The sequence below is a fragment of the Mirounga angustirostris genome, unplaced genomic scaffold (assembly GCF_029215605.1).
Source record: "Mirounga angustirostris isolate CCGP_5_RB_7025 unplaced genomic scaffold, mMirAng1.0.hap1 SCAF_2, whole genome shotgun sequence".
Classification (NCBI taxonomy): Eukaryota; Metazoa; Chordata; class Mammalia; order Carnivora; family Phocidae; genus Mirounga; species Mirounga angustirostris.
In genome coordinates this window covers 64,855,525-64,881,567 of record NW_026991710.1, presented here as the reverse complement: position 1 = coordinate 64,881,567, position 26,043 = coordinate 64,855,525, and the positions used below count along the sequence as shown (strand labels likewise).

The 26,043-nt window shown below is 40.1% G+C and overlaps 1 protein-coding gene across 7 annotated transcripts in view; it reads left to right on the top strand.

Annotated features, from left to right (window-relative positions):
- The window catches only part of RASGEF1B (RasGEF domain family member 1B), a 556,303-nt gene extending 531,040 nt beyond the window's left edge, over positions 1–25,263 (top strand). For 6 of the 7 annotated variants that reach the window (XM_045880908.3, XM_045880910.3, XM_045880909.3 and 3 more), the window contains 12 exons: positions 1,231–1,353; positions 1,940–2,077; positions 7,859–8,071; positions 8,719–8,793; positions 10,142–10,237; positions 10,354–10,456; positions 11,938–12,017; positions 13,326–13,421; positions 18,854–18,949; positions 19,302–19,425; positions 20,591–20,663; positions 23,899–25,263. In XM_045880908.3, coding sequence (XP_045736864.1) covers positions 1,231–1,353; positions 1,940–2,077; positions 7,859–8,071; positions 8,719–8,793; positions 10,142–10,237; positions 10,354–10,456; positions 11,938–12,017; positions 13,326–13,421; positions 18,854–18,949; positions 19,302–19,425; positions 20,591–20,663; positions 23,899–23,923 — 1,242 coding nt within the window. In that variant the 3' untranslated portion in view covers positions 23,924–25,263. The remainder of the gene's footprint in view (positions 1–1,230; positions 1,354–1,939; positions 2,078–7,858; positions 8,072–8,718; positions 8,794–10,141; positions 10,238–10,353; positions 10,457–11,937; positions 12,018–13,325; positions 13,422–18,853; positions 18,950–19,301; positions 19,426–20,590; positions 20,664–23,898) is intronic. The other variant, XM_064584681.1, reaches the window with a different exon arrangement.
- Positions 25,264–26,043: the final 780 nt, after the last annotated feature.

Here is a 26,043-nt window from a genome sequence, read left to right as displayed (position 1 = left end):
GAAGGCAGATGCTTAACCACTGAGCCACCCAGGCGCCCCTAGGTGATACTTTCTAATCTAAGGAATTCATTTACATTTTCTCTACGGCAATTCCAAGAGGCTGGAGAGGAGAGCACTGAAATTCAGAATGTTGAGTAATCCGCACACGGTCTCACCCCCAGCATCAGCAATCAAACTTAGGTTTTTCTGTTTCTGGGCAAGTGGTGTTTTTCTCCCCCTTTGCTTGTGCCACAGCTGCCCCTGTTACTCAACAGCAGCTGGTTGTTGATAAGGGTTTCATGAAATGATCTAGACACTAGATTCATGTGTTTTTATAAATATAATAATGACCTTGGTGTGCGAAGGACAGTTTGTGCTTGCCACTGTAATTCACCATAGTGTTTCTTCCTGAGTTATCTCTCTGTGTGATTTGTTACATAGCATTTTGAAATATGTTGCCACACAGGGAAAACTTGTAATCAAAAGTGAAAGGAATCCCTTGTTCAGCCCTGTAAGTGTTTACGAGCTAGTAAAGATGCCTGGCGGGGAGGGGGCTTAAAAAAAAACAAAAACCCTGGAATTTCTCTTTTCACTGGGAGTCTGAAACTATTATAACAAATAAACCCTGCTTCATTACTGGCTTCTTGGGAGACAATGTAGTTAAAGAAAAGTGTATAGTGTGATACTGTGTTTTATCAAATTGCTTAGCCTTTGAGCAAGGAAACAGATTACTTGAAAGCCCGCGTTTGAATGTTCTGGCACAAGCTTACAGACACTGCTGTGTGCCACGCTGGACACACTGGAGACTTCTTGAGCTCTTGTGGTTGGGTGTTTTTTTGGTTTCCACTGAGTTATCATAATATTTGGACCCAGAACAAGATTCTGTATGGGTGGTATATTTAAGTTAGATCTGTTTCTCTGGGCTGAATTTCATTCTTCTTACCTAGAATGAGTTATGTGTCCTGGTGTCCTGGCTCCCAGAGGAGAGATGTGAAAGTGTGCTTTGAATAATTTCAGTAGATAAACTAATCTTGTACTTCTGTAATTTTTAGTATGGTTTAAGGGAAGAGATACATCAGAAGGCAAAGGAAAAATCCATCTTAAGGTGTTTTACTATGAAGCATTACTTTTGAAACCTCAGCATATTAACTTTGATCAACAGAACTTAATGAAAAAAGATGTATAAACTATAGGAAAGATACTAGTTTCGGAGAGAATGTAACCGTAATGATTTTTTTTCTCTTGCCACAGAGAACGTACATATTTACCTTCCTACTCAGTTCTCGGTTATTTATGCATCCGTATGAGTTAATGGCCAAAGTTTGCCACTTATGTGTTGAGCACCAGAGACTAAGTGATCCTAATAGCGATAAGGTAATGATGTGTTTTGAAATTTACCATTTTGTCTATTAGGCATGGTAACTCTGCCGCTTAGATTTTGTGAAGTTGGTTTCCTTCCCCCCAGGCTGAAGGGCATTAATGGTATCATGGCTGTGCAAAGGGCACTGGGAATGGGCTACAGAACACAAGATAGGGTTGGACACCAGAATTATTAGTGTTCACTTTCATCTAAGATCTTTATTTCTCTAACATTCTTGGTCCTACTGAAACATTTCAATATATAAAAATACTGCAATGTTAATACCCAAGAGAAAAGCCTTTGAAATGTGTATGCTGGTCATTATGATCAGTGTGGTTGAATTTTTTAAAAATAAACTATCATGTCCTTCATGCCAAACAAACAAATGCCCACAATATAAATTTAAGGCCATGGAAGATCCCTAGGTCCTGCCTTAAGCTGGTGGTACTTGGCATTGACTTGGGGAAGGGGGACTAGACTTCTTCTTCAACCCCAAAGACTTTGTACTAGAAGTTTTCCAGTGACTCTGTTCGCAGTTATTGATTTGATGCAGTCCATGGTGATAGAGATCACTGAATGAGATTTGCTTTTTCTCCCCAGAACCAGATAAGAAAAATTGCACCCAAAATCCTTCAACTCCTGACAGAATGGACGGAAACGTTTCCTTATGATTTTCGGGATGAAAGAATGATGAGAAACTTAAAAGATCTGGCTCACCGAATAGCTAGTGGTGAGGAGGTTGGTATCCTGAATTTTAGCAAAAGCACTTGAATTTCCAGGACCGAGCCTTGGTGGGAACTGGTGCTGAATTATGCATCACAATCTTCGCTTCTTCCTTTCTGTGTTGCCTTTGGGCAAGTCTTCGACGTAGCATAGTGGGCTGTTTGGTGTGTCGAATGGGAATGATTATACAATCCCACTTCTAAGGGCTATCATCTGGAGTTTTATGTGATTAATTTGGGGGTATGTTCATGTCAATCCGTGCATAGGATTCACATTGCAAGTATGTTTCAATTTTACTTATACTCTTCTTCCTTCTAAAAAGATTTCACATAGAAAGTTACATATCATGTATGATAATACATATCATATGAATAGATCTAAACACAAATAGATATCAAATAAATAACATAGTAACATATTAACAGATAACAAGTTGTACATTGATACATAGTACTTTGTACTATGGAAGGGAGAAAACAAATAGGCTCATGTTGAGAAGCAGTCTAGTAGGACAGGACTGCTGTGATTTGAGCATAAACTCCAGGTAAAAGAGAAATACAGATGGTTATGTGATTTTCACCATCAGGAAAGAGAAAACCTACTAATTCTTCAGGGCATTAAATTAAATGAAATTTAAAAAATTTTCTTACGGAGGACTTTATCTAGGGGGCGTAGAATGAGATTGGGGAAACTGCTCTGTATAGTTTTTATAACAAGTGCTCCTTGATAAAAAAAAACTGAGGCTACACAATTAATGTGTCATTAGCTAAGGTCATTCTTCTGGAGAGAAGACAAAGAGAAAAAGATCCAAGTCTCTTGGTGCTTGGAAGTTGGTTCAAGGCTAGCACCTAGGATAGGTGGAGAAAGAAAGTGAGTCTCTTGGATACTCTTTCATAAATATCATTTCCCTCATTCGAGCCTTTGATAAGAATTAACTAGCTGTAACAAATTCAAGGTGATCCTCTTTGAAGCAGACCTGGAGGGCTGATATTTTGTGTTGAGGCTTGTTGGGCAAGGGTGTCTTTGTAGTTTCCGTGCTGCCAGTGAGCCCCTGGAACAAGTTTCTTAGGCGCAGATACAACACTTTCACACAGGAAAAGACTGATGAAGCATTTGGCAGATGCAGAGATGTCTTGTTTCATTCATCTTAAAATGAATTTTCCCATTACGAGTACCATCCTTGAGAACTCACTCTTTCAGTGGTGTGCTGTAAAGATGTAACAAGATACCCTATCTATTGTGTCTGCTTCTGGTGAATGTATTTTAATACCATTTCTCCCCCACCTTAAAAAATTATATAAGATTTGCAATTAAAAAACTTTACTTGCTTCCCTACAGTTATGTCCTCCTGAAAATGGATTTAACCCTTTTACTGCTCCCAGATGACATTCTATTAAACCCTGGTGCTCAAGACAGCCATGATTTATATCTGTAAGGCTGAATGAGTGGTTTCCTGAGTCGTTTTGCAAGTTATGACTGTTAAAATTATTTTGCCAGTTTGCCTGTGACAGGTTCTAGCCAGGTATGAATTGGCAGGTCCCTCACTCACAAAGGCAAAAGTCCAGTATCCCAGGGCAGTTTTGTAGTCAATCTTACATTAGAGGAGTTATATCTATTGGGTTGCTTGGCAGGGTCAATCCTGGCTCAGTGAACTTAGTTTAGGACAAGATGCTCAAAAGATTAGTGGCATCATAAGGACTTTTTCTTATATGAAGGCTGAGTCTGGAGTCAGTCAGTACTGCATTTTAGTTAAGTTGTATTTAGGTGCTTAACCTGATAGTCAGTCAACTGCCCTTCCCTCTATTGCCTTATTAAAAAGTAGGAATAGTCCCTTGATCCTTTCCAAAGGAACACCTTAAAACTCTTTTTCAGATAAAAAGTTAGCGTTCTGAAAGTGCCAGATGGGTGGCCTTTTGTTTTTCTTGTCGTGGTAGTCAATGAGGGAGATCCTTTCTATCTGTGTCAGCCAGATTGGATCCAGTCCGGTTTTTTTTTGTCAGACTCAAGCCACTCTAGGGTTGGGGGGAAATACAAAGGGCCACACCACCTTCTAACCAGGCTTCCTGTCAGCACTCCTCTGTTAATAGCAAATCCTTGATAAACCTTGAGATTTTCCGATGGTTTTGAGTGTGAAAAGAGGAGATGAGAAGGTAAGCCAGGTCAAACCAAGGAATTGATTAACCTAGGGATCGAACAGCTGAGAGTCGCCTACCTTGATCAGGTTGGGTTTTACCAGGAGAGACTGTTCCTTTGGCTCCTTCAGTCCAGTATTCAGAATCACGGCCACACTTGGCATCTGGTTGATCTGAGTGTGCCTCAGTGTGTTCCCTCAATTCCTTGCCTCTTCTCCGATTCCTGTAAATTGTAGACGTAACTGCTCTGTGTTAACATCCCTGTCAGCTCTAAAATTCTGCGATGGATGCTCTTTCCTCAGTTCTGTGCTTGGCAGGCCACGTATCTGTGATGTGCTCAAGTGTCTCTCCTCAGAGAGACCTTCCCTCACCACCCCAGCCACAGTCACCCTGCAACTCTCTCATTGTTGGCTTCCACCACTGTTTTCTTCATAGCACTCTGTGGTTAGTAATTACTTGCTTTTTTTTTTATGACTTGTTTTTCCCCCGACTCCTTGCTGTGCCCCTTTTGTTCATCATATCATCCTTAACTACTAGCTCAGTGCCTGGCATTTCACAGGTATTCAGTAGTGTTTGAATGACTGACTGACTGACTGAATGAACGAACTAATCAGTTACTGGAAGAGGAAAAAAATATTTCCCTCCACAGGAAGGAGTATGGACTTGGGTTGAGACTTGTTGCTTCTTGCCCGAGACTTTAGGAATTTTTTTGGCAGTCAATGAATCCAGGTGCTCCCTATATATAATTTTGTCGGGTTCTGCTGAATCTGCTAGAACAGTTCTGCATAATTTGGCTTAATATGTTTCCCCTCTGGGGATTTGCCCAAAATGAAGTGGTTTATTAGGACTTGCCTGCAAGAAACATGAAATGGAGCTAATGATTGAATTACATGACAAATGACTACAGTGGGTAAAATGCAATTTTCTCTTCCTTAAGGGGCTGGTCTTTATTCTATCTTTATTTGCCAGGTAATTACTGTCACTGGCATTTTAAGTTATAAAAAAGAATAAGTGCATGTTTAGCAATTCATGACTCAGTAAGGAAGCATGCTTAACAACACAAAGCTTGGAATGAAATCAAATGGCAGCAGGAAACTTTTAAAAGAGGTCATACATACATACTCTCTTTCTCTGTGTGTCTCTTTGTCTCTGTCTCTGTCACACACACACACACACACACACACACACACTAGTTCTTAATTATTGAATAGCTTTACCCTACACCCTGTTGTATACATTTTCCCCTTATAGCTTCCTGCCTTTTGCTCACTAGCTGAATCCTTGACTGTACATCCCTCAACCTCTTCCCTTAAAAAAGCATATTTTAAAGTGTAGAATAAGAATCTTTCACCAGATATGCCAGTAGAGCATAGATTGTGACACTTTGCTACATACCAGAGTCACCTGGGAATATTTATTATGACATTTGGGACAGGGGGCTGAAGAAACCATTTAAGTTCATAGATTTTTAGTGTAACTCAAGATGATGAAAGCAGAAGAGCAAGGGAAATAGGGACAAGGGATTTATTTTATTTTGTTTTATTTCTATTGTTTTTATTGAGGTGTAATTGACATATAATATTATATTAGTTTCAGGTGTACAACATGATGATTCAATATTTGCATATATTGTGAAGTGATCACAATAAGTATTACTAACATCCATCACCACACAAAAAATTACAGAATTTTTTTCCTTGTGATGAGAACTTTAAGATCCATTCTCTTAGCAAATTTCAAAGATGCAGTACAGTATTATTAACTATAGTCACCATGCTGTACATTACATCCCCATGATTATTTATTTTATAACTACAAGTTTGTACCTTTTGACCAGCTTTACCTGTTTTGCTTTACCCATCCCCTGTCCCCTACTTCACCCCACCATGAGGGATTTAAAATAGCCCTTAATTCAATCTTGAACTCCTTCAAATTCCAAAGAAAAAGACATTTTCTTTGAGTGACAAGCATATTACCAAATAGATAGCATCTTCTAAATTGATAACCTTAATGCTAGGTGGAAGATAGGTTTTTTTGAAGGTTCAACTTTTTTTTTTTTTTAAAGATTTTATTTACTTATATGACAGAGAGAGACACAGCGAGAGAGGGAACACAAGCAGGGGGAGTAGGAGAGGGAGAAGCAGGCTTCCCGCGGAGCAAGGAGCCCGATGCGGGGCTCGATCCCAGGACCCTGGGATCATGACCTGAGCTGAAGGCAGACGCTTAATGACTGAGCCACCCGGGCACCCCAAGGTTCAACTTTTTAAACACTTAGGTATTTCATTGATGATTTAGGGTGGTCTGTGAATAATAGAGGAAAAAAAAAGGTCATCTAATGGACCAGTTTAAAGAACTAAGTGGAATATATGCCAGATAAGTAGAGAGAAAGAAAAGAAAAAGAAGGCTGTGTATGCTCTTTTGCCTTGACTAAATAAGAATTGATCATTTCCAGATGCATTTGTAATTTTCCTTAAGTAAGCAAATATCTATCCATTTGAGTTTTCATAATTTGCTCCAGTAAACCAAATTGCCTCTGTAAAATAATATGGTTCTTGTAGGTAAGATTGCCATTCAGTTCTCAAATAATTCATCTCAGAAAGTAATACTGTGTAGTACCTTTTAAAAAGGGTCTGACTACGCAGAGGAGCATAGCCATAGGCCTTTCCACATCTCAGTTCACCGGTGCTGCCCTCCTTTGGAGCTGTTAGCTTAAGGACCATGTTAGCGCGTGTGCCTTTCTCAGGTAATTTACCTACAAGGATGGATGTTGTTTGTTTGGCAGTCTGGGACTAGAAAAGGAAGAATAAAAGAACGCTGTAACTTCTATCATGATAACAGTACCCTGGGGATGGATCAATTGTGAAGTTATTTCTTTGACTTAACAAGTGTTGTAAAAAGTCAAGAGATTGCCATTTATCTCTAATACGTGAATTGCTTTTGAAACCAGCTGATCTTAAGTGTTATGGCTCTAGCATGATGCAGCAGCAGACAGGTGGCAACTGGTAACAGGGAGAACTGCCCCGTGGAAGGGTCTGGTTGGTTGTGAATGTTAGCACTGACTCACGAATGTGAGAGAAATGGACATGAGTCAAAGGGAGGTCAGATACCAAAAATGAATAGCCACTGCTTCCTCGTGGTAACCCATGTCCCATGTGGAAGTCAGGAAGGTGGTTGGGGGGGTGGGGAGTGGGGAGTCCGGTTGGCATCCATGCTTGTAGACTAATGAGACTGGGCATGAGAGGAGTGGGGAAATCAAGAAGGTGACCCGACAGAAAAAGTGTTAGGAAGAGGATGCTCTGAGTGGAGATCAACGTATTTTAGCCTACCAGAAGTAAAGCAGGACATTCCTATGCCGGCCCAAAGAGCAGTTATTTCTATGTAGTAGCTAATCTAAAATGTCATTGTGGGGTTTTCCTGGCTCAGCCTGAATTGTACTCTCAAGAGCAGCCTGAGGAAAGAGCTAAATTTTACAGGTCTGAAAAGACACCTTATGTGTGATGTACCTCTCTCAAACTATGAGAGCTAGGCTCAATCGTCCTGTACCTGCCCTGGTGGTTCTCCAGCATCCAGGTAAAAGCACTTAAGGACACGGTCTCTGAGTTTGCATGGTGGCAAAAGTCGACGCGCAGAGCCAGGATGTAATCCTTTGCTGATCCCCCGGCAGACGTACAGGAAGAATGTCCAGCAGATGATCCAGTGTCTAATCCGCAAACTGGCCACGCTCAGCCAGTATGAGGAAGTCCTGGCAAAAATCAGCTCCACGTCCACAGATCGGCTCACGGTTCTCAAGACCAAGCCGCAGTCCATACAAAGGGACATCATCACTGTCTGCAGTGACCCTTACACTCTGGCTCAACAGCTGACTCACATAGAGCTGGTAAGGTCCTTGCCACCCTTTGCTGTGGCAACCACACAAGTTGTTTATCTGCTGTCATGTTATGGGAGATTATATTAGAATAATCCAAATGGGAAATAATAGGTGTAATAGCTAGAATTCGTTTTCCTTAGACATTCAAATATGAATGTTTTTGACATTCTGGGAATTCACTTCATTTCTTTTAAGATTTATTTATTTATTTATTTATTTATTTATTTATTTATTTGAGAGAGAAAGAATGAGAGAGAGCACAGAGGGAGAGGGAGAAGCAGGCTCCCGCAGAGCAGGGAGCCTGATGTGGGGCTTGATCCCCGGAGCTGAAGGCAGACGCTTAACAGCCGAGCCACCCAGGCGCCCCGGGAATTCACTTTAAATACTGTGAGAACAAGACTGAAGAGCGTATTTACTGACCTACCTCATCTTCCCCCTCTACTTTTCCATAACTTGCCCAGCATTTCACTATGTCCTGTAGCACTGACTTACACAGAAAATTGCCTCTGCTCAGATCTTGATGATGATGACAATATTTAGGGTTAAAGGCTTATTTATAAAAAGTAGGGGTCATGTCAAAAGTCAACAGAAGGAGTTAACAGTCCATTTCTTCTCATTTTCTTTAATAATGTTGACCTGCTGGTTTTGTGTTTCAGGAAAGGCTCCATTATATTGGGCCAGAAGAATTTGTTCAGGCGTTTGTACAGAAGGACCCTTTGGACAATGACAAGGTAAATCAGGCTACCTAGAGGTCAGCTCTGAAATTGGAAATGGAATTTCTTTGTCTGTGATAGTAGGTACAAGAGGCGGAAATTTGAATTATTTTGTCTTAGGTTTTACAATCAGAAAGTTTTTTTTTTTTATTAGCCACATCTGATTCATTGCAGTTTTCTTAAGCCAGATCTTCAAGTGCCTTCATCCTATTCTTACCCTATCACAAACGTTTAACCTCTTCTTCCTCCTTATTGGGAAATTTAATAAGCAAGTAGATGCAGGATTTGTGGTGATGAAGGTAGGAGATAAAAGCATAATGGTTTTAGCAGATTAAGTCAGAAAGAAAATACAAGAGAATGCTATGCTCATGATTCAACAATAACAGGGCATTAAAGACAGGATGCACATCCAGTGTGCTGAGTAAGGGTCTCTGCCTCTTTGCCTCTTGTTTTAAGGTGAACCTCTCATGACAGGTTTATTGCCCGAGTGAAGCCCACATGTAAAGCAAATAACACTGGGCATGGACTATAAAACACACATAAGAAATCCCCCCCCACCCAGTGACCTCCAGAAACATCTCAAGTTGTTAGGCAAAGACTGTATCACCCACTAATGAAAGCCCCCCTTTGGAACTTAGGGGTAACAGCTGTTTTCCGGCCTTAGAATAGCTTCCCTCAGTACAGGAAGCGAGGATTAGGTTTTGCAGAAGGCTAGTGGACTTTTTTGTTTGTTAGGTTTTTTTTGAAGGAAGGAAAGAGGGGTGTAATTAACCTGTTTAGCCTTGGCCTTGAGCTCCGAGATGAGCTGAACTCCCTTCACTTTTGAATAATGTGTCATTCACCCTACTAAAGACCATAATGGCCTAGACTTCCATTTACCTACCTTGGAAGATGTTTAATTTCTTGCTACATCATGCTCCAAAATTTTGTCCTAGACTGAATTTTAAGAGAAAATGTTCTAGTCCCCTGCTCTCTCAGCTTCTTCTTGCTGTGTTGCTAGCAATTGGCAGTCACACCCCATTTATCAGTCAAGATTGTTATAGAATGCAGCCAAAACCCTTTGAATTGTGCTTCTGAGGACAATTTCCGGGGAGGGAGGGGCACCATTTTGAATGCATCAGAGTACCTTTCTAGATCTTTTGGGATTCACTGGACTGCACGAAGAGATTGTGATCTTTCTGTAAAGGGAGTCAAGAATGTTAGTGATTTTCTCTCTCTCTGTCCCCCATCCCCTTGTCTTAGAAAGCTGTCTTGCTCAATAAACTGGAATAAAGGCCCATATCTGACAAAAATGAGAGCCTAATCCACTCTTTTTTTTTTTTTTTTTTTGTCTCCAACTCATCTGCTCACTTTGCTCTCTCTGTAGAGTTGCTACAGTGAACGGAAGAAAACACGAAACTTAGAGGCTTACGTGGAATGGTTCAATCGCCTCAGCTACCTGGTTGCCACAGAAATCTGCATGGTGAGGAAATGAATTTTCTCTTTCTCCTCACTTTATTATTTTTTTATACTTATTTTACATCTGTTGGGTCTATGTGTTGGATCACTGCCCTCTTCCCCCCACCCTTTTCTATACAGCCTGTAAAGAAGAAGCACCGAGCAAGAATGATCGAGTATTTCATTGACGTAGCTCGGGAGTGTTTTAACATTGGCAACTTCAATTCCCTGATGGCGATAATCTGTGAGTGTTTTCTGAAAGATACGTGTCCTTTATTTGTATAGGTTCTGTGAAATGTGTCTACTAGAAATATACACGTAGTACAGTTTTATTAATGAAAACTCTGCTTTTTAATCCTGAATTGTTTTAGAAAGTTCAGAATGCTTTAAATATCACCGTCGTACAAGTGTGTACACTCTTTTTGAGGTGTATGTGACTTCATGGAATACATCCAGTCAGTTTGTCCTCATCTGAATATTTATCGATAGAAGCTCATAAGTGAGAGATTTGCCCAAATGAAGGATTTAAAAAAGTGTTTGGGCATTATAAGTGTGTCAAGCACTATAGAAATGTATGATCTGAGACTACACTGTATGGTTCTATCAGCATGGATTGGAGGGTGGCCTGAGAAACTGGAACGTCTCCTGACTGCCTGTGGTCCTAGTACTTACCACCCACAGCACCTTATTACCCTGGTGTACGAACTCTGCTCCTCCTTTGTAACATGGGGATTTTAACACCAGGGACCGTGTTTCTTTTCATTCATCCTATAAACGTAGTGCATGGGGTCATGCCACAGTTATTGATAGTGACTCTTTCATTTAAAAATATGCTAATTTATATGATAAATCATACGTTTATCCTACACATTGTAGGTATTTAGTAAATAGTTGAGTATTTACCTGACCCTTTAGAGTCAGAGTCAATTTGAAGTCAGAGAATCTACCAAATGAAATTCAATGCTTTTGATCCTGATAACTCCCCACCCCTCACCAATTCTGTTTTCCATTTTCTTTTTGACATAATTTTCCTATTTTCTCCCTGAAAATAACTCACCAAATTTTGGCTCTTTGGTTTACTTCTTGAAAGTAGTGAACAGAAAGATCATCTAAATCAGGGACCTCAATGAAAGTCCACAGTCTGGGTAATAGAAGATTACTTAATTTTCCCCCTTATACCATTAAGAAAATGTCAAGACAAGGCATGTCATGGGAGAAAGTATTTATAATACATTATAGCTGAAAAAGAACTTGTATCTAGACTCTATAAAGGACCCTATGAATCAATAATAAGAAGACACATAACCCAATGAAAAATGGGGCAGATACTTAGATATGTCACAAAAGTATGCTTTCATATACTTATTGTTATATTATAGATGATAAGTATATGAAAATGTGTCCCATATCATTAGTCATCAGAGAAATACAAATTGAAATCACAGTGTAAAACCATTTCACACACTGGAATGACTGAAATTAAAGGACTGGGTGAACCAAATATTGTTGAGGATGAGGATCAAGAGGAATTCTCGTATATTATTGGTGGGAGTATGAAATGGTATTTCTACTGTGGAAAACTGGCAGTTTGTTGTTTTTTTTTTAATCAAGTTAACTTACACTTAGTAATGAACACTTTTTTAGAGGATAACTTCAAATGACTTCTCTTATTTGTCTGTTTCAACTTTTTCTCCCCCTGCCCCTGACTCCATTTTAAACGGGAAGCTGGCATGAACATGAGCCCAGTGTCTCGACTGAAAAAAACATGGGCCAAAGTGAAGACTGCAAAGTTTGATGTTCTTGAGGTATGTGAAGCTTATGCCTTGCTGTTAACATTTTACACCCAGAAAGTGAAATTCTTCTATGTGAGCTTGCTCTTGATCAGGGAGTACTACAGAGAAGAAAGCCCATCTCTCCTTAGAGACGTAGGGAATGGAAGGGGGTTAGAATTGGCAGAGGGGGGAATAAATCAGGTTGTAGACCAGCCCTTTCATAGATAGAGGTGTCCATTTTGGGGTGAACTGACTGAAGAAATGGTGACCTGTCAGTTACATATCCCATTGTTTGCCAGGATGGAATTTGGATCCTGAACCATTGGGAGTTCTACTTCAGGGTGGGCTAACTTCATTTATTTACAGTGTCCCAGGGGAAGAGTTCCCATCCCTATAGAAATACTCATTCACCATCCTTTCAGCCAATTTAGCTAACCTATGCAAAAGCTCTTCCAGGATAATTCTGAGGATAGTAAGAATTATACATAAAGTCATTTGTGTTTGGGTCATACTAAAGTCATTATCACCTTGGCATATTGGTGCTTTGAATCAGCGGTCTTTGGAGATAATAAAAACATGTTCTTTCCTAAGTTTTCCTCCAAATTGGGAAGTATCATCGGATATATTGCTTTTTTTCATATTATCTAATAAATGTCTTTTCCTTCTTATAAGATAGTATGCTTCAACTATTTGTGAATGATTTGTTAACAAATGCAAAGAACAAGTTCACTACAAAGGGTTGGATCCCTATGCATGGCCAACCATCAACTGACCCATTAACATTCAAATGAAACTTGGAAATGGTTTCTTACGCTGGTGTTTGATTCTTTGTTATCAGTTTTAAGTTTAGTGTCCACAGTGAACCTGGAAAGAATTTGGTCTAGGTTTGACATTATTGAAGCTGACATCAGCTTATCTAAATGAACCAAGCCTCAGCAAAGAAAACATTTGTGTTATGGTGTGTTTTATGCCTACGTGTGTGTAAGAGAGGGCTAGATCCTATCCTTAATGAGTTCTCTTACCTATTGCAATCTTTTTTTTAAAGATCTATTTATTTATTATAGAGAGAAAGAGAGAGCAAATGGGGAGGGAGGAGGGAGAGGGAGAGGGAGAGAGAAATCCAAGCAGACTGGACTGAGCATGGAGCCCTACACGGGGCTTGATCTCAGGACCCTGAGGTCAGGGCCTGAGCTGAAACCAAGAGTCAGGCACTTAACCAACTATGCTACCTAGGCACCCCTTGCCTATTGCAATTTTTTATGTAGGGTTAAAAGTATGATCTTGCAAACTTTCTGCTAGTGAGAAGTATATGATTAATACTCTTCTCTCTTTTGTGGACAGCATCAGATGGACCCTTCAAGTAATTTCTACAATTACCGAACAGCTCTTCGTGGGGCAGCACAAAGGTCTTTAACTGCTCACAGCAGCAGAGAGAAGGTATGTGCTTAAAGGAGTTTTATTCATGGTAGAATTGCCATGTGTTGCATAAATGCCACGTGAACTAATGTCCCAAGCTTCCTTTACCTGTTCAGATCTAAGAGAGAAGTTGATACACTATGGAAATGTTTATGCTTTGCCACAGAGAGAAGGGGAATGCTAAAGGAAGGTACCATGTTATTATCCATTATAAATGGATATTACTATGTCATTATTGCATTATTTAAATGATCATTTTGTAATATGTCTTAGTTGTTTTTCAAGCAATAAATTAAGTCATATGTTAAGATGACTGATAACATTAGAGTAATTTGATTTAATGGAAAATAGACATTTCAGCTCTGCACAGGGTAGCTGATTTAGTGTAACCTTTCTTCTTAAAAGAATTAGCTTACCTCCCATGGTTAAGTCATTTATTTTCAGAAAGTAGGTTAGTTGCTGTAGCATTAGGCCTGCTGTTACTAATTGGATACGTGGGTGGCAGAAAAAGTACAGGGATGATGTCTGAGAAATTAATGGTCCTTGCTCTATCTACTCTCCCCTTAAACAATTTAATACTATCCTGGATCTATCATACTCTCGACTCTGAGGGTTCTTTCTTGGCCCATGTCATTGTCCTGTTTCCTTAGGTGGAAAGGAACAGTCATTTCGACATTTAGAGATCATGTTATTTGCAAAATAAATACCTGGTTACGGTAAATGGACTGATGAAGTTGTTTGATGAAAGTTATGTTTTGCTTAGATTCTATCCATCTTTTAAGTTAAACAGTATCTTCAACAAAGTTTTAGAAATGAGGGTAAAAAACATTTCAGGGCATCTCAATCCCTTCCGCAAAAAAACTTCAGCCTCAGTGATCTAAAATAAAAACAAATCACAAAAAGAAACACCACCTTTTGAAAATGTTAAATTGGTTCTCAACAAAATCCAGAATATCAGTTCTGATAACATTTGAGAGACACTGTGAATACATTATTTTTTTAAAGAGACAAGGTCAGAGAGGAGGTGAAGCTGGGAAAACTATCTCAATTTAGCCTGACGGAGTGTACCAGCTTTTAAGTTTTACTTGCCCAAATCTCAGCACCCCTGTGACAAGACTGAGAAAAAATCGAATCAGAAGTTTCTTCGGCTTCAGGAAATCAGCACATGGGGGGCTGTCTACATCCTGTCATTCCCCCTCCCAGATAGATGCAAGGCTCTCTCTGCAGAACCCTCCAGGAGAGCCAGGAGGCTATAGAATCCTATCTGTAACAGGGAGCCCTGGCCAAAGTCATTCTGAAGTCCAGCTCCCCAGAGAGACTAGACTTGTGGGACTCTCATAGCTTTTTTCCAGAGAACAGTCCAAAGTGTTTACCCTTTACATCATTTAATAAATTCTGCCCACTTTAGTTTTGTTGTTCTTTTACACCAGTTCTGTGTGAGCATATGAACTATACTCTCTAGTTCATAAAACAAATGAAATCACCACCATAAAAAAAAAAGGCCATTGCTTTTTCACAATTGGTCTCAAAGGCTGTGAATGAAAACATTTCCGGGTAAAACACATCTTTTATTCAGGAGAGTTGGGGTTTATTTTTCCTTTTTTGAAGTGAGGAGAAACTCTCTTTATTCCTAAGTAATTTAAAAATCTTTCTAGCAACATGGTTGGGATAATAGCATCTTTTTTTTTTTTTTTTAAAGATTTTATTTATTTATTTGAGAGAGAGAATGAGATAGAGAAAGAGAGCATGAGACAGGGGAGGGTCAGAGGGAGAAGCAGACTCCCTGCCGAGCAGGGAGCCCGATGCGGGACTTGATCCTGGGACTCCAGGATCATGACCTGAGCCGAAGGCAGTCGCTTAACCAACTGAGCCACCCAGGCGCCCTGGGATAATAGCATCTTTAATATTCTTTCAAATTGTAAGTTTATGTGGCCAGGGTGGCATATCTCTAGGTACCATATCATAGAACAAATCAATTCTGTCTTCCTCACAGAGGCCCTTAAATGATCTTTAAACAGCTATTTTTCCTATGGGTACTCATGCCTCCAGGTTTTTAACCATTCCTCATATGATTACATGGTTTTAAATCCTTTTACTGTTCCATTTATGTTTGTGGGAACTTGTTCCTGCTCAACAGCATTCATTTCTAGGTATGAAACCAATAATGCCTCTAAGGTATATTTGCCAAGTCACTGAATTAAGAATATTTTTTTTAAAGATTTTATTTATTTATTTGACAGAGAGAGACACAGTGAGAGAGGGAACACAAGCAGGGGGAATGGGAGAGGGAGAAGCAGGCTTCCCGCTGAGCAGGGAGCCCGATGCAGGGCTCGATCCCAGGACTCCAGGATCATGACCTGAGCCGAAGGCAGACGCTTAACGACTGAGCCACTCAGGTGCCCCTGAATTAAGAATATTTTGAAAGAGGGGTGCCTGGCTGGCTCAGTTGGTGAAGCGTGCATATGACACTTGATCTCAGAGTTGTGGGTTCAGGCCCCACATTGGAGGCAGAGATTACTTAAACGAATAAAATCTAAAAAAAGAAAAAAGAATATTTTGAAAGGTTATTAGAAAACACTATTACTTGAGAAGTTCTCCCATTAAAGACATCATTGGCAGGACCTCCCAGAAACCAGGCTCATGCTCCCTCCTATTGGTAACCCATACATCTACCTTAGTGCCTGGAAATCCAAAGTCCTTCTAATTTCCTGATTCTTATTATGTTAGATTTGTTATAGGGGCTGCAGATATGAAGAATACTATCAATGAGTAAATTAGAAGTTGAAGAGCCTATGAAACTTCTTTCTGGCATATGGGCATAAGGAACAGAACAGTGAAGGGAGATTACTTATATTTCTATATTCTTAGAAGAGTGATTCAAACCATTAATAGTGGATCAGTCCAGCAATTCCACTTCTGGATATTAATCCAAAGAAAACCAAAAGATCCCTGTACCCCTATGTTTATTGCAGCATGATTTACAATAGCCAAGATATGTAAACAACCTGAGTATCCACTAATGGATGAATGGATGAAGAGATTGTGCTATATATACACAATGGAATATTATTCACCCATTAAAAAAAAAAAGAAATCTTGCCATTTGTGACAACATAGATGAACCTCAAGGACATTATGCTAAGTTAAATAAGTTAGACAAAGACAAATACTCGATGATCTCTCTTATATGTGAAGTCTCTCTCTCTCTCTATATATATGTATATATATATATATATATATGATCATCTTGCAGGCACCATAAATGTGAATATTACATAAAATATAGCCTCTGTGTCTCAGCTAGAGGCACATGACATGGAGTTATGAAAAGTTTAAATATCAGTGTGAGACAGAATGGTCAACACCACATGAATCTTACAGCCAGCGCTGAGAATAAAGTTCTTGCTTAAAAGCTATTATACTATGCAAGTACCACATCTTGATTATAACTTAGTCTTCATTTCCCTTGGGATGACATATCCTTATTATCTTATAAGTGTATCAATAGTATTTTTCCCTTTTTATGGGCCCCATTGGTTTTTTGGGAGTGCTTAACTGAGGTCAGACCTGTATTATTTAATCCTCACCACAACTCAGTGAGGTAGTTACTGTTGTTCCCATTTTAAGGTGAGGAAACTAGGCTTTCTTAGTAGGTTACGCTTACATCAGGGGTTGGCAAACTTTTCCCATCAAGGGCCAGATCATAAATATTTTAGACTCTGTAGGCCATACGGCCTCTCTTGCAACTACTCGACTCTGACGTGCAGGCATAAAAGCAGACAGACAATATGTAGATGAATGAGCGAGTATGGCTTTTTTCCAGTAAAGCTCTCTGGCCACTGTAAGTTGAATTTCCTTTAATTTTCATGCTCATGAAATATTATTTTGATGTGTGGCTCCTGGGCTATACCAAAAAGGTGGTGGGCCTGGGCTGGGCTGCGGGCCACCATTTGTCGACTCCTGGGTTGTACTGCCAATAAATTGTGGGGCCACATTTTAAGCCGAGGTCCAACGGAGTCCAAAACCCAGGCCTCCCCATTAGAGGTGGTCTTTCAAAGAAGCGAGGTCCAGGGTATGCTTTTTCATTGTTATGATGGCTGTTTAGTCCTAAAATAATAGAGGATTAGCCAGTATTATTTGAAGGGGAAGGTAATGAGGGGATCTTTCCTAATTCGGCTTAAGAGACTTCCATAGACAATAGCAAATGATTACAAGAATACTCAAAGACGCTGTCAAAACCACAGATTCGCTTTGGCTGTTCCAGCGACCAGTGAAATAAAAAATAACCAAAGCTTGTTTTTTAAAATGACTTTAGAAGGGGAAATCTGAATTTATCTCTAGAAGTGAAAATTGATACGTCATATTTTTGCGTATGAGCCCAAATGTATGTTTTCCAGGGCTCCCATTCATCTGGTGTAGATGTACCCTATGAGTCATGGGCTTTGGGAAACTTCAAAAACCTGCTGTTGGGTCAACAACAGAGGCCCACAACTTGTGTTTGGAGCATTGTTCGCATTGTGGCAAATTTAGAAACTTCAAAAACTTGTTGGCCTTTGAGAAAAGGTGGAAGTTACCATGTCTGAGCTTTGTTCTTTGTTCCTTATGGACTTAGTAGGATTTAGGATAGTTTCTCAGAGATTATTATTTTAGGTTAATTAAGTAAATACCACCTCATCAAATCAAAGACCCGTGGCAGGAGAGTCTTACTAGGGGTTTAGTGTTTTCCAACAGCCATTAATTCTAATGTACACATTTATATTCCTCCTTCACTTGGACGTATCTCACAACATATTGTGCAAGGTACTGCTTAGGTGATTTCCCATGAGAACAGGTGCCTACTTGTTCTCTTCTGAAGGCCAGGTTTACCCAATAGGAAGTTTGCAGCAACTATTACCTAAAACCCTGAGCTCTCACATTATCTTGAGCAATGTCTTCAAGGGTAAAATGTTCATCTAAAAAGAAATTCATCTAAAATGTAGAAGTCTAAATGATACAACAGTACAGATCTCTAGCAGGGACAGGGGTCACACATCTTAAAAATCTTAAAATGCCTGCAGTGACAGGTGTTCTGTTAATATTTTGCTCCAACTAAGGGATTGCTAAGTGAAAAGCAAGAGTTCTTTTAGATCTTCTTCCATTGATTAGAGCTAGATCTTTTAGATTTATGATATGCTGTTGCAGTGGGGAAGACTGCAAAAGCTACATGAAGCTATCCGCCTCCTAATGCTTGTTGTCTTTGCTAGGGTTTGGTTATTAATAGCATTTGCATCTTTAGCAAAATTATGCAAGGGAGGAAACTGCTGTCATGGGCCGTGAACAAAACACTGTATCTTAATTCATCGTAGCCTATTATGTAAGCCAGCACTAATGTCCTTCATGAATTTCTTGTATTGTTTGATGAAACGCTGAATATCTATTTGCCCAAGCAAACCAAAATCTTTTCTTTTCTCTAGATTGTGATACCGTTCTTCAGTCTTTTAATCAAAGATATTTATTTCCTCAATGAGGGCTGTGCCAACCGCCTTCCAAACGGCCACGTCAACTTTGAGGTAAGCGTGGGCCGCAGAATCTGAGCATGGGGAGGGGCCGGCCTCTCTGACGTTCCGTCCCGGGCCAGGCAGCCTAAGCAGATTCTGAAGGTCTAGAACCCAGTTTTCTCTTTCTCTGTTGTTTTGAAAGGAAATAACACTACTGAGTAGAATAAATTAGCTGCAACGTTATTATTATCATCCAGAGGTATGTGAGTAAGTGTTTACCTGTTCCTCACAAATACCTATAGCTAGTTTTTATTAAATCAAGCAAATCATGTAGTTCAGTTGATTCGAAGCCAGAGGGGAAACATTAAATGGAATGCTCATGATTTTTGATGACCGCCTTTTCAACTCTTGTCTTTTTTCTTAGAAATTTTGGGAACTGGCCAAACAAGTGAGTGAATTCATGACGTGGAAACAGGTAGAGTGTCCATTTGAGAGGGACCGGAAGATCTTGCAGTATCTGCTCACGGTGCCAGTCTTCAGTGAAGATGGTGAGTAAGCCTCGTAGCTGGAGCTTCTACCAGCGTCCCCACGCCCTACCATTAGGGAATGGGTGCATACTATATGCCTCGTGTCTGGTTCCTCATACAACATGAGGCCTGTCTTCTGACCTCTTCCATCTTAAGAGTTTTCTGTTGCACAGGAAACCATATGATTTATCCCTAAAATATTTGCCAGGCACTCACTCTTCACCCATAAACAGATTGTTTCCATGTTCAAACATTCTTTATAATACTAGAGCTGCAGAGCTTTGGGCACAAGTGGAAAGGTTTTGAAGGACTTTTTTCCCCCTTGTTTGGACTTGCTTCATTGGACAAAAAATGTTGACATTAAAAGTAATTTGAAAAAACAAAAATAAAAAAACCAGGTAGTTGCTACCTGCTGCTATTTGAAAAAGTAGTGGAAAATCTTGACCTGTTAAGACATTAAGGAATTTGAGGCAGAAACAGTGATTGTACTGAAAAAAATTGATGAGAAGAGAATTAAAGTTTGTAAAAGACTTAGGGATTTATTCTTTTGATCTTTTATATTCTGATATTCTCAAAATCACTAGTATTATTAACAGTTTCTCACAGTAGATTGATAGTGTTTGTGATAATGACTGAAGTGCATTTTGCATTAATATTTTACCCACTCCAGACGGGACCTGGTTGCTATTAACCTTTACAAATAAGATCAATACCAAGTTTTTAAATCTTTGAATGAGATACTTTTTGATTTAAAAATAAAGAAAAAAATATTAGAAGAATGAAAAAGTGGCCTGGAAATTCTGGCTTTTTAGCTATGAAAGGTGTTTTAAAAACCAAGGCTACCAGGAAAGGATCCCCCTCCCATCCCCTTCTTCATAAAGAACATAACTGTGAGTGTGTGATAGCATCATGTGGCTTGCATTTGTAAGCTGGTTCCCCCCATAAACTGTCAGTTAATTAAGTGCCTTTTTGGCCTAGAGGCCCTTGGGTTTTTGTTGAGATGGTCAATCAGGCAAAGTGACATTGTGTTCTTAATGAAACTATGATGCTTCTCAGTTGTGATTGGATATGTTAAAGAGTTTTGCTTTAGGGTTCAGCTCACCTTAAATAGGAGGCGGATGGTGGTGGGTAATATACCAGGAGAAGGCCTCAGTGTTCATGCATTCTTACTTTTTGTTGATTGTAGCACTCTACTTGGCTTCCTATGAGAGTGAAGGACCTGAAAATCATATAGAGAAGGACAGATGGAAGTCCTTAAGGTGAGTCTCTGCTTCTCATTGCTGTGCGGCTCGATAGGCCATGTTGGACTTACTTGAGGAAAGCCACATGCTTTCTGTAGGAAGTCCCTCCCTGTGTGTTCCGAGTCCTCTCTGCTCCTTATCTCTTGTCCCCTGAATCTTTGTGGATGAGAATCCTCATTGCCATCACTCAGTTTTATCGCCTTTCACTTTTTTTATACTGTCACACATGCGGTGACTCTGCTCTCCTTTCTTTCTCCCATTATTTACCCCATAGTATGTATGGTAGAAAGAGCACTGACTCGTTCCCTTCATCTAAAAGATAACAAGTTCAGACTCTATTTCTGAAGAGTTCTAACACTAAAAGTTTATTTGACCTGAGATAAAAGAGACCCAAGCACCAGTTGGTTCAGTAAATCTGAGGGTGTCACTCTCTCAGCGACTGGATTTTGGTCCCCATTTTGGTTTGAGAGAAAGAGGAAGCTGGGACTTTATTTACTTATCTTTTAAAGATTTACTTATTTGAGAGGGTGGGAAGGGATAGAGGGAGAAGGAGAGACTCCCAAGCAGAGCACGGAGACTGATGCAGGGCTTGATCTCAGGACCCTGAGATCATGACCTTAGCAGAAATCAAGAGTCGGTCACTCAACTGACTGAGCCACCCAGGCACCCCAGAAATTGGGGCTTTAAACATAATTCAGAAGCTATTCAAATTGAAGAATTGTGTTATTAATCTATTGGTATTTTCAAGCAAATGTATTTTCAAAAAAACAAGGATGGGTAATAGGTAAATGTATATTTTAACCATTTGAGATATTTTAATAGGTAAAATAGCCCAGAATTCAGTAATCGTATAATCAAAATTGCTCTATTTGTATTTCTAATAAGAGACTCTGGGAACATGTGCCTTTTTGTACCAGGGTGGACAAGCACATTTCTCTTCTTCCCAAAGTCATTTGGGAGTCTTCATTATACTTGATATTGGGCTGTGTTTCATGAACTAGGGTATCCTAGATATATTTGGTTTGTGTGATTTCATTTGTTTCAAAGGAAAATTTAGGTTTTCTGTGTACCTCTCAGTGAAGAGGGAGGGATGCAGAAGCAATGGAATCATTAGCCTTAGAACACGTCATGGTGATAGGTAAAGGATTGGAGATGTTTCTTTTATCCCAGACACAAACGTAAAGAAGGTGTGGCCAACACCCGGAATCAAGGGAATGTAACAGGCTTGCTGGGCTGGTGCTCAAGTCTACTTTCATGAAATTGTGTGCCTGCCAGTGGCATATTTATATTAAAATTTTGTATTACTCTGTTGGGGTTAAAGATATTTACGGCACTCTTCAGTATTATTCACGTGTAAAACACGAGCCTCAGAGCCCATATCTTGCTGGATAAGAGCTTTAGGAATGACTCCTTGTTGTTCTTTGCCTTCCATGTTTCTCCTCTTTTTAATTCCCTTTCTGTTTTTTTTTAAGAGCCTGAAGTTGATATGGCCCCTGAGTATAGCTGAACTCTTGTGACTTTTATAGATTTTTTAAAAACTGGTAAGCAGGGAAATTGGCTATACTTAAATGATACCTGGTGTCGGCATTTTACCTGTGAAATCCAGACACAGTAAATAGTCCAAACCTCCCACATACTTTTTTTCCCAGGATTTTCTGATTGTTATTCTTTTATGCCATATTCCTAGTGGTTAGTGGTTAGTTTGGAAAGGTTCGTAAAGTCAAAGAGTTGATAGTAAAAACTAAAGATCGAATTGCACAGTCTCTTCCCGTATCTATATGTACCGTACACACAATATACAATAATAGTTAACATTCTATTGGTTGAAATATGACCAGAGAATTTAGTGGAGAATTTAGAAATAGGAAGTGAAAAAGAGGGTGCCCTGTACTGGCTTAAATTCAGACACAAATCCATGAATCCGTCCGCACTTATACTCAACTCAGAAGTGTTCAGTAATAATGCTTCTGATAAGCATTCATTGAGGGGCTAGCCCCAGCACAAATAGAGAGGACGGTATATGGGGAAATATGTATCTAAACACAGTGAAGATGTATTCTTGGTATAACAGACGAGTTTCTACATGAAAATTGTTTTTAAGGAGACTTGAAGAACAAACTCTCCTTTGAGTCTGGGTAACAGCTGTGCACTCTGCCCTTTCCACATCCTGTGTCATCTCAAGGCCCCGCTCCAATGCCTCCCCCTCTCTGATTCATATCTCCCCAGAAGGAGTCTAAGGCAGTCTTCTCCTGTTACAAGCCAACGGGTTGTCTTGTAGTGCATTGCTTCTTATCCCTACTACAATGTAAGCCCCTTGAGGGCAAGCACAGGGTCTTTCATGCCCGCTGCAGCGCTGGGCCCGTGCTCCTGCCATGTTGGGGAATGATGCTGGGTTAAGGCAGGTGTTGGCCCAATCATAGCAACCACCAAGAGGATAAAGAGAAAATAGGCAATGCTGGTTTGCAAAGCTGCATGTGTTAAGTGAATACAAAGACTATTCTAGGATGATAATACCTAGCTGAAACTTACATCGCATTAACTTTGAAGGCAATTAGATAATTTCCCGTAGATGCTTTTCCTGCTGACCCTAGTGCTGTTCAGTCGGACACGTAGGCTCAGCAGTGGCAATGACAAATATACCTCTGACGGTAGACACCTTTCTTGTCACTGTCTATTTACATGCTCTCAATGGACATTGGAATGTGAAGATGCTTATATTTACTGAGTAAGCCCATCTGTGATAAGACCAGTGCAGATGTAAACGCTTTTAATAATTAATGACTTGTCTTTTTGTTTTTGTTTTAAGATAAAGCCACTCAAAATAAAGATTTACCTATAAACAAAGCTTTTGCCAACTCCATTGATAAATATTTATTTGAAGTGACTAGCAGTCACTAGCACAAAAACCAGGACTTCAATGCTTAATATTTTTTTCTTCCTTTTTTTTTAAAGAGAGTGAGAGAGCATGCACGTGGAGGCGGGGGGAGCGGCAGAGGGAGGGGGATAGAATCTCAAGCAGACTCCCCGCCAAGCGGGGCTCGATCTCACAACCCTAAGATCATGCCCTGAGCCAAAAATCAAGAGTCCAAAGCTTAACCGACTGAGCCACCCAGGTGCCCTTCTTCCTCTTTTTAACTATGTGTAATCAAACTTAAAGCCTAGGAGAGGTGAAACTAGTATTAGGCAAGACCTTTTAATCCTAACTGAAATCATCTGCCACATTCATTCTCACACTGTCTTCTTTATTACTCAGGTCCAGCCTCTTAGGCAGAGTTTAAGGAACGAGATGCTGACCGTCACCACTGCTGTGTCACTCGGATCACTGAGGGGCTGGCCTTTGTTATTTGGCATCTAGTTCTACAAAATAGCCTGCTAAGTCCCTGCAAGCAAGCTCGCCCAAGATTAGATGGGGAACTTATTTCCCACAGCTGACAGATTGACTCGGATTTGGGGAGAACTGACATGTTCACTGAAGACACTTGAGAAAGAATCCTCTACCGATCCGGCTCTGCACATGATTCATCTTCTGGAATTTCCATGTGAATCACAGCTCTGCACCTGGATGGAGCTTTCTTTTGTGTGTGTGTGTTATTTTTTTATTTGGTTGAACATTTGCTGCTAATGGGACTTGCCCAGCTGAGTGCTGGCTCTTAGGAAGCCCATGTTTCTTTGTTAACTTAAATGAGAAAGGGAGAGGAGGGAGGGGAGAGAACCTTCCATGTAGATCCCAACTTCAGCTCCACGGTATTGCTAGGAGGGGTAAGATGGTTCACTGCTGACTCTGGACTTTGTTTCCCCTTAGTGTGTGCTGTGTTTTGAATTCCTCTCCTCCCTCTTCCTGCAAGATTTTGAGTTGGCTGCTGGTTAGCAAACTCCTTTTTACCCATATAAGTTATTTAATATAATGAAGCTCAACACTGTGGTAGGAAAATAGCCACTAGGAAAAAAAAAAAAAAGCAGAGTTTGTCGTTGGACTGCTTAACGTTCTAGAAGGACTTTTTGTTTTCTCTGCCCTTCTGAGCAGTTTACAACTGACCACTGTGTTCTACAGATGTATTTTTCAGTAGTTTTTTGTTACTTAGTTTTCCATCATGCCTATGTTTTTCCTCTTGTAAATTTAAATTATCTGACTTTAAGGGTCTTGGAAAAAACCCATGGCCTAATTACAATTTAATTTTTTGAATAGACTGTTATTTTTCATTATGCTTGGGAGTCTGTTGGTGACTAAACATGTGAACAAAGAATAAATTGGAAGAGTTAATCCCCCCTCCCCTCCACTGCAGCAGTGAACAAAAACAAATGAAAAACATCTCGCTGTTAACTCAAAGGTCGATCTAATTGTGAAATAGTTCACCTTGTTAAACATCTCAATAAGTCTGTAGCTGCTCTGCAAACGGCCATTATATTTATTTACTCTAGGAGAAACTGTAGAGTAGTAAACCGTGCTAATGAAAAAAACAAAACATCATGTTCAAAACAGAGATGTATTTGAGAACTGAATGACATGGTTTCCAAAACCAGAGCATGTGTGTATGCTGCACGCCGTCTCAGCAGACCCACAATGTCTCCAAGTTGTCCCTGTACAACCATCAATATATTTTAAACTCTGCGGCCAGGAGCTGTGGCGTCTCTCTTTTCTTTTATGGGTGGGGTTGTTGGGGTGGGGGGCTGTCGTCAAAGCAAGTCAACTCAAGTGACTGGCTAGGAGGGTGTCTGTCCTTGAGGAAGTGGCCTTGAGGAGTACGTGTGCAGATATTTATTTTCTAAAAATGGATCAGAGCAAGCATTTAATAAATAGCACTTGCCAGGCACTCTCCAAGTGGATCGCCATCCCTGCTTTTTAGGTGGGGGAACGGCATATTAATAATAGTAATAATAATGATAATAACAATAATTTGCCCAAGGCCACATAGCTATTGAAAGACCCCCAAATTTGAAGGAGGCCAAGCTTTGAACCGTGCTGCCAAGCCTTCTCCAAGTTCGATATGACCTTTCATACTTGCAAACTGCTCAGGGATCGTGCTTCGGTGCAGATTTGGATTCTGCAGGTCTGGGGTGGGGCCCAGAGGTTGCTAATGCTATTGGTCCTGGAATCTGCTTAGAGTAGGAGGGCGCCCCACGATACTGCTGTTTTTCCCTGAGGAAGGCCTCTCCCTGAGCTCCGGGCCCCTTTCCTTGTTGCCGTGACAACTGTGCTGTTTCTCTCTCAACCATCCACATCCAGGGTCAGCTAACCACGGGCTGCTGGCCAAATCTGCCACAATGGTTGAAAAAAATCAAAAGAATAAAATTTGATGGTTTGCGAAAATCATATGAAATTTACATTTCAGTGTCCATAAATAAAGTAGAACAGCCACACTCATCCGCTCAGGCATTGTCTTGTGGCTGCTTTCTGCTG